Source organism: Daphnia carinata, chromosome 8, assembly GCF_022539665.2.
Source record: "Daphnia carinata strain CSIRO-1 chromosome 8, CSIRO_AGI_Dcar_HiC_V3, whole genome shotgun sequence".
Classification (NCBI taxonomy): domain Eukaryota; kingdom Metazoa; phylum Arthropoda; class Branchiopoda; order Diplostraca; family Daphniidae; genus Daphnia; species Daphnia carinata.
In genome coordinates this window covers 481,605-499,027 of record NC_081338.1, presented here as the reverse complement: position 1 = coordinate 499,027, position 17,423 = coordinate 481,605, and the positions used below count along the sequence as shown (strand labels likewise).

At 41.6% G+C, this 17,423-nt stretch overlaps 4 protein-coding genes across 7 annotated transcripts; 2 read left to right on the top strand and 2 right to left on the bottom strand.

Moving 5' to 3' along the window:
- Nucleotides 1–671: 671 nt before the first annotated feature.
- Nucleotides 672–1,848, top strand: LOC130688071 (uncharacterized). The gene is made up of 3 exons (XM_057511063.1): nt 672–1,046; nt 1,106–1,684; nt 1,762–1,848. Exons 1-3 carry the CDS (start codon nt 672–674, stop codon nt 1,846–1,848), a joined length of 1,041 nt encoding a protein of 346 aa, XP_057367046.1.
- Nucleotides 1,849–3,927: 2,079 nt separating this feature from the next.
- On the top strand, nt 3,928–6,500 carry LOC130688079 (glutamyl-tRNA(Gln) amidotransferase subunit B, mitochondrial-like). Its single transcript, XM_057511069.1, has 10 exons — nt 3,928–4,081; nt 4,173–4,434; nt 4,493–4,665; nt 4,930–5,078; nt 5,145–5,361; nt 5,414–5,597; nt 5,710–5,843; nt 5,902–6,025; nt 6,095–6,184; nt 6,260–6,500. Exons 1-10 carry the CDS (start codon nt 3,939–3,941, stop codon nt 6,395–6,397), a joined length of 1,614 nt encoding a protein of 537 aa, XP_057367052.1. The 5' UTR covers nt 3,928–3,938; the 3' UTR covers nt 6,398–6,500.
- LOC130688087 (nuclear transcription factor Y subunit alpha-like) lies at nt 6,410–8,585 on the bottom strand. Of its 3 annotated transcripts, none has more exons than XM_059496427.1 (10): nt 8,450–8,585; nt 8,063–8,143; nt 7,934–7,990; nt 7,757–7,852; nt 7,564–7,702; nt 7,281–7,486; nt 6,978–7,151; nt 6,816–6,910; nt 6,646–6,751; nt 6,410–6,579 (listed from the first exon to the last, which is right to left on the bottom strand). In XM_059496427.1, exons 2-10 carry the CDS (start codon nt 8,090–8,092, stop codon nt 6,550–6,552), a joined length of 933 nt encoding a protein of 310 aa, XP_059352410.1. In that variant the 5' UTR covers nt 8,093–8,143; nt 8,450–8,585; the 3' UTR covers nt 6,410–6,549. The 3 variants fall into 3 exon arrangements, with proteins under 3 accessions (XP_059352410.1, XP_057367063.1, XP_057367064.1); XM_057511080.2 differs by having other exon boundaries at nt 6,410–6,584; nt 8,450–8,584; XM_057511081.2 differs by lacking the exon at nt 8,450–8,585 and adding an exon at nt 8,258–8,325 and having other exon boundaries at nt 6,410–6,584.
- Nucleotides 8,586–9,677: 1,092 nt separating this feature from the next.
- On the bottom strand, nt 9,678–17,414 carry LOC130688094 (AT-rich interactive domain-containing protein 2-like). Of its 2 annotated transcripts, none has more exons than XM_057511087.2 (19): nt 16,641–17,414; nt 16,395–16,488; nt 16,101–16,198; nt 15,876–16,036; nt 15,594–15,812; nt 14,413–15,503; nt 14,180–14,338; nt 13,941–14,114; nt 13,691–13,855; nt 13,394–13,625; nt 13,095–13,329; nt 12,787–13,021; nt 12,329–12,640; nt 12,022–12,165; nt 10,503–11,959; nt 10,279–10,438; nt 10,037–10,198; nt 9,874–9,965; nt 9,678–9,807 (listed from the first exon to the last, which is right to left on the bottom strand). In XM_057511087.2, the coding sequence occupies exons 1-19, from the start codon at nt 16,730–16,732 to the stop codon at nt 9,699–9,701; spliced, it is 5,391 nt and encodes a 1,796-aa protein (XP_057367070.1). In that variant the 5' UTR covers nt 16,733–17,414; the 3' UTR covers nt 9,678–9,698. The 2 variants fall into 2 exon arrangements, with proteins under 2 accessions (XP_057367070.1, XP_059352626.1); XM_059496643.1 differs by having other exon boundaries at nt 12,506–12,640.
- Nucleotides 17,415–17,423: the final 9 nt, after the last annotated feature.

Genomic DNA, 17,423 nt, shown 5'->3' with positions numbered 1-17,423 from the left:
TCCCGGGAGGAGCACCATGGACCACATACTAGCCCTAGAAAACTACGCAAAAAAGGTTTCAGCAAAAACCTCGCCTCACACGCCGTCTTCTTAGACATAGCAAAGGTGTTCGATCGTGTTCAACACACCAGCATTCTCTACAAACTGGCAAAATTAGGAATCAGGGGTCGAACCCTTAAGTGGGTCAAATCATTCCTCACCGGCAGATCCGTCTGTATCAAAATCGGAAGCTACATATCAGACACACGACCTATCTACAGAGGTGTACCACAGGGAGCGGTATTAAGCCCGCTACTCTTCAATGTAGTAATGTGCGACCTCCCCCGCCCCCACTAGGCGCATACACCCTTCATTACGCGGACGACGTCGCAGTGCTCGCCCAAGGAAAAAACCCCATCGACGTAGAGTACTTACAACAACCCAACCTTGACAAACTGTACAGATGGGGCATCAAATGGGGCCTCGAGTTCCAAGCCGAAAAATCAGCCTTGCTGACACTCTCACGAGCTCGGAAAACACCTCAATCCCCCCTCATATTTATACACGGACGCCGCATTACACCGACCAAAGAGGCCAAATTCCTTGGTGTCATCTTTGACCAGAAGCTATCATGGTCCGCACACATCGACTCTGTGGTGAATAGCTGCCTGAAAAAACGAAATCTCTTCAGTATGCTCACCAAACAAGCATTCGGTCCGAATACTCAGACACTCACAACGCTATTCAAAGCACTAATCCGCAACAAAATTGATTATGGCATCATAGCCTACGGTGTCACTAACCTCACCAACTTAGCTAAAATCGACATCGTTTGTCGAGGAATCCTACGGATGATACTGGGAGCTTTCAGATCCACACCGGTAGATATCCTCTACACTGAGCTAGGACTGGAACCGATCAAAAGAAGATTTAAATGGCTCATGGCCCGCTACTTAATCAAACTGAGCAACCAACCCCATAACTCGACATATCAATCAGCCAACAACATTACAAAAACCCCTCAACATGGCCCCTTAGAAGCACCCCGAACATCTTCTCAATGCTCGGTGAGATAAAAACTCTAGATTACAATCTTTTTTCTGACCGCCCCGGATACCGCACTCAGAGGAAAATCCCTCCACCCTGGACCACTACACCTCACACGACATCCTACTTCTCAATGTCGAAAACGGATTCCAAAGACAATCAATCCAAAGCCCGAGCGATGATAACAAACGACCTAAGGAAAATACCCCCGACTTCCCTAATTGGATTCACGGACGGATCGGTAACACCAGTCTCCGCTTCGCGCTCGTTCATATTTCCCGATAACGGACTCAAAGGCGCCTGGCACCTCACCCCCGGATCCAGCATTCAAACGGCTGAACTACATGGAATTCTAAAAGCCCTAGAAGCCATCTACCACACAGAGCCCGGACCCCCAGGGCTACATATCTTCACTGACTCCCAGCAGGCCTTACTGGCAATCAATTCAACCCCTAGACTCCCTCAAAACCCAGTTACCTTAGAAATATGGAGCATTATTCAAAACCTAAAAGATGCAGGTACTCGAACTCACCTTAACTGGATCCCAAGCCACATTGGCATTTCTGGTAATGAACAGGCTGACAAGCTGGTCAACGATCAGCAGCACATTCCCCCTTCATGCAACATCCAAAACCCTCTCACTGCACCTGAATTAATTGTAAAATATAAAAGGAAAATGTCAACTGAAACACTGAACGAGCTGAAAACATCTGGAAAAACCTGCCTGGGCTCCAGAAATCACCTGGGCATCCTCGATTGGCACCATCACCCAATCAGATCTATCAGCACCACACTCCACAGGCTCAGATCTGGACACAATAGACTGAATTCCTTCATGAGCAAAATAGATATGGACCTCCATCCACTATGCCGGCATGGATGCCCTGATATGGCGAATACAACACATGTACTCACAGCCTGCAAGCACTACTCAAGCCTATACATACCAATTAAACTATTCTTCAAACAAAACAAACTTACCTGTGATGTCAATACGCTGTTAGGGCACAACACAACACTGGGAAAAGATACCCAAATCCAAATTCGAGACATCCTAGCCTCATTCCTCGCGAAATCGAAACTCCACCTCATCACTTAACGAACAACTGGACCCCAAATGAACAACGTAGAGAAAACGACGCTTCAGAGATACACAACAAAGAGCAGACCCTGGTGGTGATATTGGGCATCAGCCCAGATTTTCTGCGTCACCCGGCAACCCCGACCCAGCCGCAAAAAGCACCTATACAACAAAAAAAAAAAAAGGTGTTCTCTGTGTATGCAGTTAAGGATTTGTAAATGTAATTTAAGTGCATCTAGCCAAAGTTTCCCAAAAGACTTCTACAATTCGTCGTGACTTATCAAAATATAAATTCCCAAGCCCAACTTGCGCATTAAGTTGTACAAGCATTTCATATAATCAAACACTAAAAACCCGAAAAAAGAAAACGACTAAAAAACATTCCACGATTTTGAATACCTCACAGTATATGTTAGTAAAAATAAATAGGATAGGAATGGGTATTGTATCTTAAAAGTTTACGTTTGTTTAGATTTCGGGCAATAATTAACTGTGATTTGCTCTCGAATCGGGTCAGTGTAAAATGCAGACGCGGACCGCGGACTGCGGACAGTATAAACTGCGGACTTTTACCTGCGGACTGTCAAAAAAATTTTGACAGTAGTCCGCAGTTTATCCATACCACAACGGTCCGCAGTCCGCGTATTATACGGGAATACAGCATAGCACATAAGCATTGAGGCGGACAAACCAGCACTCTGCTGCTTGATACGTCAGATCAGATAGACCTGTGAAGAGATCATATTAGTTATCAAGGTAACTGGCAAAATTAAAATTGATGAAAAATTTATTAAAGTATTGCATTTCACAATAAAGACATCACATTTATGGGCGTGTTTTGATTGTGCAACATGTTTTTAGGGTGAAATTATCAAGAAGTGATGAAGTACTATTTAAATATAAAGATGGAGGTAAAAATTTTTAAAATTAGAAGATGACGTATGTTAAAGAAAAATATTTTTACTTTGCGATGAACCAACCATATTTGTGTCAAATGTGTTTATCGGTTAATAAATTACCCTGGGATAGAAACTGCTCTTTATTTCGTATTTCCAATAAACAGTATGTTGCCTTAATTATAATTAAGTTTGTTATTTTAGTATTTGATAATTTCAGACTTGCCGTCCGATTATTTCTTGAGCGATTATCGGTAGCCGTCGATAATCGCAAAAAAAATGATCGGCGATCATTCGTCTGTTGAAAAAAAACTGATCGGCGATTAAATTTCTTAGCGATTGTTTTTCCGATTATTTTTGACCGCCATCTAGCAGTAACAAAATAACTTGCCATTGTTTAAATTGAAAAAATTGAAACAAGTGAAAATTTTAAAAAAAGCGTCTGCTACAAAAATGACAAAGCTATGAGTAGACTTTCATATAGTCTCATCTACCGTTCATAGATGTCGCTAAATAATCGAAAAATAATCGCGATTAAAAATTAATTTTTTTCCACTTTAATCACCGATTGCGATTATTTTAAAATAATTTGATCGCCGATTAAAATTTTAATCGAAATCGCAATCGCGATTAATTTTCAATCGCGATTACGGCAGCTCTGGATAATTTAAATACCGATATCAAGGGTATTGTAAATTTGTAATGGGGTCCGGGTAGGCAATGGGTATTGTAGGTCCGCAAAATATCAGTCCGCTGTTTATCCTACTTGTTCCGCAATTTCAGACGGCACACGTACGATATGGTCCGCATTTTACCCCGAGGTCCGCGAATATTTTTTCAAAATTTTTTTGACAGTCCGCAGGTAAAAGTCCGCAGTTTATACTATCCGCAGTCCGCGGTCCGCGTCCGCATTTTACACTGACCCCTCTCGAATCATGATTTTCAATGTGAGAACTTTTCAAATGCAAACCCTGCTCTTCTGGAAACCAAAAGGAAAACTTTCTTTTTGGCCATCAACCTGTGGTTTAAGAGAAATTTTTACAGTTAATTTTACCCTGGGGAAACCTCACGAAAAATGGTAATGGTAATCATTATTTTAGTAACCAAATGGTGTAGTTTTCAGATAACATTCCTTTACCATCCTTTATATTTTGTTTTTCATGTACTAGGAAGGATTGGATCAGTGTTGTTGGATTGGAAGTTCATGCTCAAATAAATACTAGTTCCAAGCTCTTCTCTGGTTCAGCAATGAAATTTGCCTCACCTGCCAATACCCTTGTTTCTTTGTTTGATTGTGCTATTCCAGGAACACTCCCAGTTCTAAATAAAAAATCTGTTGAAGCAGCTATAATAACTGCATTAGCTCTCAATTGTAACATTAACTTAGTATCAGAGTTTGACAGAAAACATTATTTCTATGCAGATATGCCAGTATGAATTTCAAGCTCAGTACTCTTAAGGATATTTCTTTAATTCTCATTGTTTGCAGGCTGGATACCAAATCACACAACAAAGAATACCACTTGCTGTTGATGGGCACCTTGACTTTGCTGTATTCAGTCCAGCAGTTCATAAAGCACCTTACAAAAAGCAATCAAAAATTAAACAGTTGCAATTAGAACAAGACAGTGGCAAAAGTCTGCATGAAGAATCCAGCTTTGGGTAAGTTCGAAAAATAGGTATATATAAACAATTCTTAATGATTAATTATTACTACAGATTTGGTTGGTATTTGGCTGCATATTTCATGTTTGAGGATTTCAGATATATACAAATTGTTAGAAATGTAAAGATTTCTTCTATAGGAACACGTTGCAAATCATAATTTTAAATTGCACAGCATAATGCAGGAAAATCGGTCCAAACGCTGCAAATTTAAAGCAAGACATAAATTTGCTGTACTTAATGGATTTTTTTGTTTTACAGGAGCCTTATTGATCTGAACCGCGCAGGCGTTGGTTTGATGGAGCTTGTGTTTGAACCTGATCTCAAGGATGGCGAGGAAGCTGTCGCATGCATTTCAGAACTTGTTAGAATTTTACAAATTTTAGGAACCTGCGACTGCAAAATGGAAGGTAAAGAGAAAATTTTAAACCCTCTCTTGTATCTGCTGGGTGTATGATAATATCTGACATTTTTAGAGGGTTCCCTACGGGTTGATGCAAATGTTTCCGTACATAAAGTCAGTGATAATTTTGGAACCAGAACAGAAATTAAAAACTTAAACAGTTTACGAGCACTGAGCCGCTCAATTGATTACGAGATTTCGCGCCAAATTGGCGTGCTGGAGAATGGAGGCAAAATTACAAATGAGACTCGCGGATACGATCCTCAGCTTAGAACCACGTTATCAATGAGGTTTTAGTATCGCAAATCAGTCATTTCCATTTTATTGAATGCCGATCTGTAGGGATAAAGAAGAAAAACAAGACTATCGCTACATGCCTGAACCTAACCTTCTGCCCTTAAATCTGCTAGAACTGAAGTTGCATCCATCAGATTTCAGAGCACGTATTCCAGTTTTGCCAGAGCAACAACGTACAGTGCTGATGAACAAGTACCAATTATCCTTGGAAACAACAATACAACTTGTGGTAACTTGTTTTATTTACCGCTAACGTTTTCTAATAATGAGCCCTACTATCACAGAGAAGGAGAGAGGCGTTGCAAATAATCTTTATTTTTGTTTTTTTTTTTTCTTTTCAGAATGGCGGTAACATCGGATATTTTGAAGATGTTATGAGAGCTCTGCCAAATCTCCCAGTTAAAAAAGTATGCAGTTTACTACTCACGGACATGCTTGGTCTTCTGCACAAAGATGAGAAAACGATACATCAATGGTGACGAACGCCAAAAGATGTATTTACTTTACGTACATGTATCTATTTTTAATTTTAGCCCTGTTCACCCTCAACAATTTGCCGAGGTTGTTGAGCTTGTGAAAAACAAAACTATAACCCATGCGACTAGTCAAAATTTACTTTCTATTCTCTATCGTGGTGATAAGCGTAAGCCGAAGCAGGTTGGTTTTCATTTCCCATTGGTGTTGACATTTAAAGCCATCCTAATTCTTTCTTTTCTTTGTACGAAGGTGGTAGAGGAAGAAGGATGGGCAATGATTAATGACTCCAAAAAACTCGAAGCTATCTGTCAACAAATATTGGCCGTAAACCCGAAGGCTGTAAAGTTTCAGAATTCAATAATTAAATTTAGTAACCGTAGTTGTAATTCACTATCTTTTTTCTTTTTTAAATAGGTAGTCTCCTTTCGGGAAGGGAAAACGAAAGTTTTCAAGAGCTTAAGCGCGCAGCTAAAAAAAAAGTGTAACGACAAGTATGATATGGGGGAAGCAACGCAAACTCTGAGAAGGCTGTTAGAAGAGCGAGTGGAGTAATAAAATAAAAAGTTACAAAATATTTCCGTGTACTTGCTTGGTGTACGAATTGACACCTGGCCAATGCTAATAAGGAAAAAATAAAGAACAGAAAAAACAGTAAGTCAGTATTTTTATTTTTGAGAACACGTTCTCCACTTTAGGCTAACGGATCAGACGTCATCATCTCGGATAACGGTCCGCTGTCCTATGCAAACCCAAAGCAACGTATTAGCAAATAGCACAATTTGTTTAAAGATTCACAATACCTTTTTATAGTAACTGGCTGTAAGTGCCTCTATAGAAACGGTTTCCATAGATGGATTCATCACTGTCGAATGATTTTGGCTGGAAGTGTCGATTGCTTTTGCTCGTCTGCAAAATGAGAAATTGATGTATGAATAATAAATAAAGAAATAAAGAAATACCGTCCGCTCACCTTGAACGATTACGAACAGATCCTGCATTGAACCTACCGCCTTCGCCACGAACACGGTTCATTGCATGACGGTGCCGTGACTCGTGCAGATATTTCTATGGTCATAATAAACGATTATAATATTTTCCTTGAAAGTAATATATGGATATTAATAGTAGTTACTCGGCGTTCTTTAGGAATTCTTCCTTCGGCTTCCAGCTTTGCTCGTGCCTGTCGCCTCTTCAATATGCGATGATATTGCTTGGCGTTCACATACAAAGGTTCCTCTTCCAAGAGTTCTGCATTTGGTAAAGGAATCCGTTGAATTTGAGGTATTCCACCAGCCCCAGGTACCATCTTGATATTAAACAAATTGTTACATGATGCAGCTTAGTACACAACAAAATTAGTTTCATCATCATGTATGTATAGAGATTCATCTACTTAAATAATGTTTGCTCATATATCTATATAAATATGCTTTACCATGACAATATTGGAACCACTAACTCCAACCGTTTGTGGAACATTTATTGGTTGGATTTGAGCTGAGTTCCCTGAGCCTGAAGCTGCTGCAGCTGATGTAACTGCAGTGTTGACAGCTGAATTAGCCTGAGTTACGGCTGCTGCGGAGTTAGACGATAGTGTGGTTGCTCCGCTAAACTGGACAAGGTTACCTCCTATATTGAAAACTTTTGGTTTCATGGTGAGGAATGGGAAAAGGAGACATAAGTAATTCACTCGATCAATGATGACAAAAACAACTTACATGTAGGTTGAGTCTGCTGATTCAAATTACCCTGCTGTTCTAACTGCACTGGTTGGTAAATTAGAGTTTGGCCATCACTTGTTTGCAGTATTTGAGCTTGTTGAGGTTGCTGTATAACAATTTGCTGTCCTCCTGCACTCTGCAATCAATGCTAACATTAGCTATGGCCCATAACAATCAAAGACAGACCTACCTGAAGGGCTGACAGTGGTAAGACTTGTAATCCCTGAAGGTTTTGTATATTTTGTCCTGACAACTGAATTGTTTGTGCCCCTCCAGGCATCTGAACCTAAATATTCATCCAATTCAAGTAATTCACAAAAGCTTTTCAACCAAAGTTATAGTGAGATTATCGGAAATGGAATGGTACCATGATTTGTTGGCCTCCTGCTGTCAGTAACTGCTGTGCTTGAGACACAGTCATCACCTAAAACAAGTATTGAGTACAATATTTCCTTATAGTACTTGCTATGTCACTAGGGCAACATTTGATTTGTACCTGTGCCTGGCCAGCTTGGACTGCTTGCATTTTGTTACTGCTTATGACCGGGATAGCTTAAATATATTTTTTATGTGGAATCTGGAAAAAAGAAAGAAAGAATATTTTAAAAGTGATACAATATCGAATATCACCATACCCATGTCAGACCAAAATACATAAAAGTATGGAGTTGTAATATAATAATGGGAGAACCGATCTCTTTGTTTAAGCAACCAACGCCATTTTTTTCTCTAGATTTCGGTACAGAAACATGAAAGCGAACATGTTTCAAGAAACAACTAAAATGCAGACTAATCCACAAAAGAAAATCAGACGGCATGGACTGGAAAAAATCGAAACAAAACGGGGAAAAAAACAAACAGAAATTAAACTGTCCACGCTTACAATGATCGGTGCTTCGGTTGGCTCTGCTCAACTGAGAGACTAGTAGTACTATTGGTCGACCGAAGCCAGAGCGAATGGAACGGCAGGTTCCCTTCCCCCCAAACCCTTACGCCCGTCCCCCCTTAAAGTACGTTTTTTGCTTCGTCTGTTGTCGCAGAAGAAAACGCAACGCAAGCCACGTATGTAGGAACTGGTTCATCACATTCAAATCCAAATAGTTTTTTTTATTAACTTTTTACCTTATCTTTTTTTTTAACTTTTCAGTTAGAACTGGCATAATTATTTGTTAGGTTCCTGGCATATTATTATAAATGTACGGTAGGAAGTAGGCAATTGCCTTCGGCTTTTTCCACGTTTTTCAACAGATGGCGTCTAACGCAATTTTTGTTTTCTTTGCTATTTGAATTTCCGTTTGAGACCAACTACATAAATAAATCAATTACACGCATATGCTATCTCTCTGCTATTCGATATCGTTCCTCATTTCCATTTCGCGCTAACAAAACCAATATTCAAGATATATAGACCAAATAGTTTCTCAACCTTTTTTTGTGTTGTCTTAAAGAATGTGAAAGTCATGCTTATTTTAAGATGCAAAAACGATATTGCGGCTTCAAAAAACTGCTACCAAATACACTTCGAAACCTTGTTAATGTTAAACTTACAATCATTTAAGTGTTAATTATACGTAAAGAAGGAAAAATTTATTTTGAATACCTGATAAGACTAACTTTACTGTCGCTACTCCTAAATTTGATTGAAAAAATAACGACTTTTATCATATCATCGTCCGTAACTTGTTTTTTAATAGAAAAGACACTTGTTCTTCTTTTTTCAGGTTTAAAATAGAGAACAAAAAGGCAGCGCAATCGATTTTTGTGTAAACTCTGGGATCAACTTCTGTCGCACACGTGACTCGAACGAAGAGCGATTACACGAAATACGGAAAATTCATCAACTCGATTCTCAGACCACTCATTCACAAGACATAAAAGAAAATTCCGCGCTGAAGGGGAAAAGATAAGTGCAAACCACTTTAAAGCTAACACAACGAAGACAAGAGCAAATAAAAAAAAAAGAAAAAGAAGACGAGATTAGACTGTCGGTGACGTCAGCTGGGAATGATATGTCAGACCCTTGTATCAGTAATTTTTTTTTCATTGTTCAATCCAAAAATAAATTTTTAAAAAAATTTGTAAAATCGCATTGATTTAAGACAACGAGATACGAGTTTCAAGCTGGAAATCCCCTAGCTGCATTGGTGGGTTAGTTCATACAGGATTTGCGCTACAGTTCGGGATGACTCCACGTTGCTCAAGGCGACGCTAGCTAAATGATTCTCGTAACGTTGAAGACTCCTGTCGAAAGAAACGGACAACGTATTAGAAAAACAATTAGAATCAAGTTTATGCAATATGAAATACCTTCTTCCTATTGCGGAGTGGGTGGCGATATTACGGAGAATTAGGGCTGAAGTTAATCGAATACTTTTGGTAACCGGGCCTTCTTTTTCCTCCTGAAATATTGAAACATACATAAGTGTAAGTTTCCTTTCCTTTTCAACTCAAAGACTTAGATAGTATTTACCTGTTCTTTCTGATTCATTAGTTCAACTGCGTGCCGTTTAATTGCGTGCAGTGCTGCATGAGGTGCGTATCCAGGATGAGGAGTTGGAGCTTGTGGCGCGGGAATGTCCGTCTTCCCTTGGGTGTTCATTTGGTGTCTCCTTGCAGCTAACAGTCTCTGCATCTATAAAGAATAACACATGAACACAATCGTTAGTTTTGTCTTGCAATCGTAAAAAGTAGAAGTTAGGTCGCTACAATTACCTCTTCGTTGCAATGGCGATCCATGAGATGCGTCATCATTGAGAATCTTCGCCTTTTGAGGCCGTCGCAACGTTCCCACAGGCATCCCAACTCCTCTACTTGAACCGGGCAATGAACTTGACAAGCGTGAACATAAACTTCGTGCGGAGTTTTGAAAGACCTTGAAACATAACGACTATAAGTCGGAGAACGCAAAATTTGAAACGCCATGATTTTATACTCACCTCATGCAATCTTTCCACTCGCAAAGGTATTGTAAGGATGAATCAACAGGCTGAGGACTGGGAGATGAAACGGGTTGGCAATCGGTTGACTTGCTTTTCATGGGTCTACCACGAGGTTTTGTCGCTTCAATGCTGTTATTTCTTTTTTTTATTCCGGGAGTTGTGGTAACGTTGGCATGTGCAATAGTCGCCGGCGACGCTGCAGGTGATGTGGTCACTGTCGTGGCCGAAGTAACAGAACTGACGATAGATGAGGCAAGAACCGGCGTAATGGTAACATGACTTTCTGCTAAGCTGGAACTGCGTGCCGTGTTCTCCGTAGGTCGGGCTGGGAAAGCAACAGCTCCACCAGAGAAAGTAACTACGCCTTCCATCGAAGCAGTTGTGACGACACTGGAAACAGTGTTGGACACACTGATTGGCTGCGACGACGCAGAGAGAATAGCCGTGGATACCGGTACACAGTTACCATTGGCAATGAGACTTACGGCAGAGGAGGGTAGCGTCTGACCGGTACTAGATGTCGAATCTCTATACACAGTAGACATTGCGTTGGTTCCAACCGAATTCGACAGAGTAACGACAGCTCCGTTGGTCTGCAACTGATTTGACGTTATAGCTACCACATTAGCTGGCATGGCAACGTGTTGAATCAAGCCGCCAGGTCGCTGGATGGCTAACAACAGCCGCTGACCTTGTTGTGGAAAGCCAAGCCTGGCTTGTTGTGGGCTTTGCTGCTGAAGGATCAAGAAAGTCCTGGGTGTGTTCGGCCCTAAAACAGTGGCCGGTGGGATTTGGTGGATCTGAGGAGCTAACGCAGCAGTGACAGGAACTGTGCCGGCAGTTTCCACAATGCCGTTTATGCCTCCGTTAATTGAAACTTTGTCTTTATTCTTGTCGAGCGGATGCTGATCACTTACAGTGGCATCTGTATTTTCGTTGAGCTTTACGTTCACCTGATTTGTCGCTAACTTTTTTGGGGCAGGACTGTCGTTTGATTCCACAGGGTCAACTGGTCGCTTCGTAGCGGATTTCGTCGTTTGGCTTGCCACTATCTCGTCAGTGGACGAGGAAACTTCACACGCTTCCAACTGGTCCAACAACGATTGACCGTTGCAAACGGCACTACCCGCTTCTTCCTCTAGATGAATTTGAACGTGTCCAGAATCGTCCACTTGTGCGATAAGATGGGCTGCTTTAGGAGCGGCCGCACCATCTCCCAAATCAACCCCCAAGTCATTCATACCGACGACTCCCATGTCGACAGCAACACGACCACGAGAGTCATTCTGAACGAGCTCTAGTCCATTATCACTGATACGAAGTTCTTTGCCGGTCACAGTGGTCGCACCGTTAACAGGTTCTTTCTTCACTTCACGTTCTAATAGATCCGCTAACATTCCTTTCCCCATCACTTTTCCGTCGGACGGCTGGCTTCCTCCCGAATGTGGCTCCATCTTAGAAAATGAATGGTTGTAGGCAAATTTTTATCTTAGCCAATTTAATAGTATGTTAATACCTCGGGACACACCCCGTTCATTTTTGGGGTGCTGACGTTAACCTGAGCACCTTTGACTTTCGTGTGACTGTCTTTCGATGGACCGTTCATTACCACCGTCTGTTGTTGTTGTAAAAGTTTTTGTTGCTGCTGTCTCTGAGCAACCTGTTTCGTACGAAATATATTAGTCTTGCGATATTTTAGGTTCTATCAATTAACTGTGATGGAAAAATCAATGAAAACAAGACACGTGCTAAAAAGATACAACTAGCTATTGCATGCATGTCAAGGTTATCGGGTGTACACACACACACAAATTAGTACCAACCTGTGGAGCGGTAATGCCTGAATGGGGAAGGCTTATGATCTGGGCAGAAGAAACAGAAAGACTACCATGCGAATTCATGCTAGGTACTCTAGTCATGCCGGGCAAGGCCGTTGCAGTGGGCGAAAGACCCAGAGAGGCCACGTGATTAGCGGACTGGCTGTTGCTGTCCGTTGGTACCTTATTAGCCAATAGGGATTTGATCAAAGAAGACGTCGGCGGTACTGAGCTACCAGTCGACGCAATCTGACCCATTTCAGATTGCGACGGACCACCTTGACCTAACGCTTGAGATAAATGAGGATGTGCCAACGACTAGAAACAAAAATAACAAAAACCACAAAATAAAGTAAATGGAATAATACAACATAGAAAAACAAAATAACAAAAAAAAAGGGTAGATTTTTAAAAATGAAAATGGGGTGAAATAACTATAGCTCTAAGGTGAGCAGTAAACTTGCCTGTTTCGGCGCTTCTTTCCGATTAGTGGCTTTCGGTGGAGCGCACAGTTGTGCTTTTAGTATAGGAGAACCTGGTACTTCCATCGGAGTCGGGGTAGGAGAACGCACCACTGTATTGGTTGTCGGAATCGCCACAGAAGTTGTAGAGCCTTTTGACGAAATTCCTTCAAAATAGAATTCCACGGCACTGCCGACTTGCTTTCTGAACGGTCCAACGTTCTGGCCAAATGTTGCACTAATCCCAAGAAAGATGTGGCCCATCAAGTGTTGAACTCATGTAGCAAAATTTATTAGTGGCGAGGGTATACCGAACACAGGAGAAGAACTGCACGATCCCTAAAACTTGTTTCGGACCGTTTCTGGAACACCCGGCTGTATACTGTCTGTACAGCACGTTTTGTTCTATACTTGGTGCTCCAACGACTGACTCGAATGTAGCTCTTAACCATTGCATAGCAATTTGTTCTTTCTCCGTTTGTGTGATATTAACAACTCCAGGCTTTGACTGAGTTGGCGTACTGGGTCTAGAATTGGCATTCGTTTCTAAATACAGAAGGGGATCGTCAGATTTTACCCAATTGTCTATTAGGTTTCAACGGTCTCTCACTTGGTTGAATTTTTGTCAGCGAATTGGGTGATGCGGGCATAGGGGCAGCAACAGGCTGCAGCAGCATTGGTGGCGGAGTCGATGGAGCACTCGGTGCGGGACTGTTAGAATGGGTCGGCCGAACCACGCACTGAATTGGATTCAATTGCGCATGTGCGGCCACCGTCTCTCCCTCAGCTACTGTTTCGACTACGTTCATTAGGATACGGGCTTTAGAGCCGTAGCTCTGGGCCTGTTAAAATAATGCGGTAAAATTATAAATAACAGAAGAGGTATGAAAACGAAAAAGTAAAGTACCTCAACAGTTAAGAGGGAAATCAAAACATCCAACGCTCCTTGGCAGTGCAGGAAGGCATTGCAAGTGGACTGGCCGAGGGAAGACAACGCATAAACACACTCCAACGTGTAAATTAATAATGCCACATCGGGAATAGTTAAATAGGAGCACAATTTTTCATAAACCTAAATCCGAGGTGGAAAATAACTCCTTAGCTGCAACGCCTAATATAACGATGAAATGTCAAGGGACGTATCAAATTCAACTTACATGAGAATCGAGAGACGCCATCAAAAGTAATTCATTCTCGCCGCGTTGGGCCAAACGACCTAAAGTTTCCATACAACGGAGTACAATAAAACGATCGCTGGACTCCAATCCACGTGTGACCGTTCCCAAAAGAATGGCCGACAATGAACAATCGGCGGGATCCTTTAGATTGACCTAAGTGAGAAATAGTTGTCAGTCATCCAAACGCACATTCAACCAAGGCACACAGGCACATTTACCTCTAATGCAACATTCGATAGGGCGTCGAAGGCCAACTGCGGTAGACAAGACCACCTTGCATGAGCAGCCAGAAGAAGAAGCCGCATGCAAGCTTCGCTCTGAGCCAACACTGCCGAGTTGACATCGTCAAAACTCAAATTGCGGATAACATTAAGAACCTTCATATGACAAATAAAAATAATAGATACACATTTACGATTTTTTCTATAAGAGCAACAATCAAAACACCGACCTGTAAAACTCTTTGGCCAAGGGCATCATGCACGCCTTGTTCACGACCAACATGAAACAAATCCGATTCCTCGGATTCGAACTGGGCCTCAGCTTCATCCTGTTCAACTGTTAGGTTTTCAATCGGGCATCGTGCAGCTTTTCGTTGGTCCAGCCAATAGCGAATAGCTCGTGGATTGTCTGGTTTTTGAACAGCAATGGGTAATTTGTTCTTGGGAGCAACTACCTTCCTTTCAATATTGGCTTCCGCCTGTGAGGGTGTTTCCATCTCTATGTTGTTGTTGGGTACGACGACTGGTGGATTTGGAACGGCACCTTCACTAACTAAAATTGTTTTTGTGCGTGAAGCGGTATCTTCAGAAGATCCTTGCGCTATGGCAGTATCTTCATTAGAAAAAAGTTCACAATTGGGTTGAATAATCCTGTCAACTGAAAGGTTTTCAGATGTTTGGGGGATAACGGGATTTTCTTTAGTTTGTAAATCTTCGGTAACTGAGGCATCCGATGTCGGTTTTCTAAATATATTAGCCGACTTTGCCAGGCAATTTCTGAAGTTTGGCTCACAACTGGGCGCTCTTTCTACGCCCGGTGGACTAGTAGCCGAAACCACATCAGATCCTGAAGCTGACAACGGGCCTGCTCCATTCTCGTACAAAATGACACTACACTGAGACTCTTCTTCAATTAAGGTTGTTTCTTCTTCAATCAAGGTTGAATCATGTTCAATCAACGGCGATTCGAGTTCCCCATCTTTGGAATTTAACGTCACTGATCTTATTGGTTTCTCACTACCTAAAGGGCGTACAACCAGATGCACTTTGTTTGATGCATCATCAGCTTCTTCTGGAAGATGATCTAGTGTTCGAGTTCTTGATGGAACCTCTGTCTGTTTAATGGCATCCGGAGTTTTACGAACAGAACGGTCACTCCAATATGAGCCTACGATCGCGGTTACATCTTCTTGGGGGAACACTAAGTCTTCTTCTGACAGTTGGACAATGTCTGCATCAGGGACAACGTCGCGCCAAAAACGACCGAGGTTCTGTTTCCGATATTTCCGGTAGCTTTCCGTAAATAAATCTCGAATGTCAACTGCAGTTTTTGTTTCATAAAGTGAAACAGAAAAAGAAAAATAATCGGAATTAGACAAGACTATTGAAGCAACTTGCGAGAAGCGTATACCTTGCGAAAATATTCCCGCATGAGCTAGTAACGCATCGACGATACGGGGGCACTGGTGGAGTGGAAATGGTCTTCGGTTTTCCATTGCGAGAAGACTGCAGACGTTGATGGCGAAGTCTTGCTCATTCGGCAGAGGGCAAAGTAGAGAGAGAAACACTCGCTCAGTCGGAGTAACCTGCAGAACGTCCGTTGATAACCCAGCCGTATTCCGTACATGATCTGTAACATAAAATGATGAAAACCGTCATTCACTCAAGTGCTTTTTTAAAAAATTTTATCAACCTGAAATGACATGCTGTGAAGCGTTATAAGCAGTCGGGGTAGCATGAAGAAGTCGCAAAGCTTTGCGTCGATTACGAGCGTCATCCTCTTCGTGGTGTTCAGATTCTCGTCGGTCAACCTCCTCTCCCAAGAAGTGTATCCTTTCGTAAACATCCAAATATCTGTGGGGGGAAATGGTTATTCCTGTGGTGTGAGTTAACGTTGAGATGCAGCGTCAAGCTTTACCTGATATAAATTTGCTTCAGTGCAATTGGTCCGTTGGCGCACAAACGGTGAATGCCGAAATAGGGAAGAAGGGATTCCCACTCACCGTGGATGTTGACCTTTACAACAACAACAAAAAAAAATACAGGAATTAAACCAACAAAAAAACTATTAATTGGTTGTTGCGTAGTTATTTGTTAATTGTTTGAAAAGGAAATTGAAATTTTTTTGAGTATATCAACCAAGATGACCTTTGGTTATCAAAGTCCTTACATTTTGGCCATTGAAACAAAACTATCTGTAAAGAAGCGATACCTTTTCCCATCCACCGTGCGATGTAACGAGGGAATAGAGAAGATATAAATCGACTTCGTGGCCGTGTAACCGTGGAAGTCGGTTGAAACTTGTCCTTCAATTATAAATAGGGAAAACAAAATTGGTTAGGCTTAAAATATTTTCAATTATTCGGCTGCCTGCCTATTTAATAGTAAAAATAATGCAGTAATTGGTCTGCCTTTTCCTAATGGATCTGTAAATGGCATTTTATAATATATTATTTACCCTCGGATGTCGTGAAAAGATTTTAATTCCCGGCAGAACGAAGTATATTCTTCGGCATATGTTTTGACGTCTTTGCCGAGATGTTCAGCCATTATTGTTATGGGACCACAACACTTAAACTCTTACGGTCAATGTCGATCAACTTCTCAAAGCATTCTTAAAAAGGCCGAATAAACATTGACCAACAAATTGATAGGCGCCAAAACAAAACAAAACAAAACCGACAGCGAAGGATGAAAAAAGGCGCGAGGATCACTAAGTTGTCATCGGCACGTGTGTGAGAGGGAAAAGAGCCGTGAGTGGGGAGGTTGGGAGATGCCAAGGGCGCGATTTTCTCAGCATCGGTTTGTGTTCGAACACTAGGACAACTCTAATTCATTGCATTTGGCCATCCATTGGTAGCAGACACAAGCCACTAATATTAGGTGGAAATTTACCAATCACAAGAGGATACAATATAACACTGTAACTTTTTCAGCTTCACTTGGATTGAGACAACAGTCACTGAGTATTTGGGCTTGGCTACTGTCTGTTGCAGCAGAATACTGTGTTCACTGGAGCCAGGGCAAAATGGCGGCGAATAAGTTCCCAGTCTACACTTTAGATGCAAATATTTTGTTACTCCTTTTCTAACACTCAGAAGGTGAGACGATCCCGATCGAACGGAAACACAACTTTATGTCACGAGCGGTCTAGTCCAGCAAGAGTGTTCCAGTTGCTGTGGGCGCACCGTTCCGCGCGTCACACCAAAGTCCCGTGCCGATTTCTTCGTCCTTTCCTTTG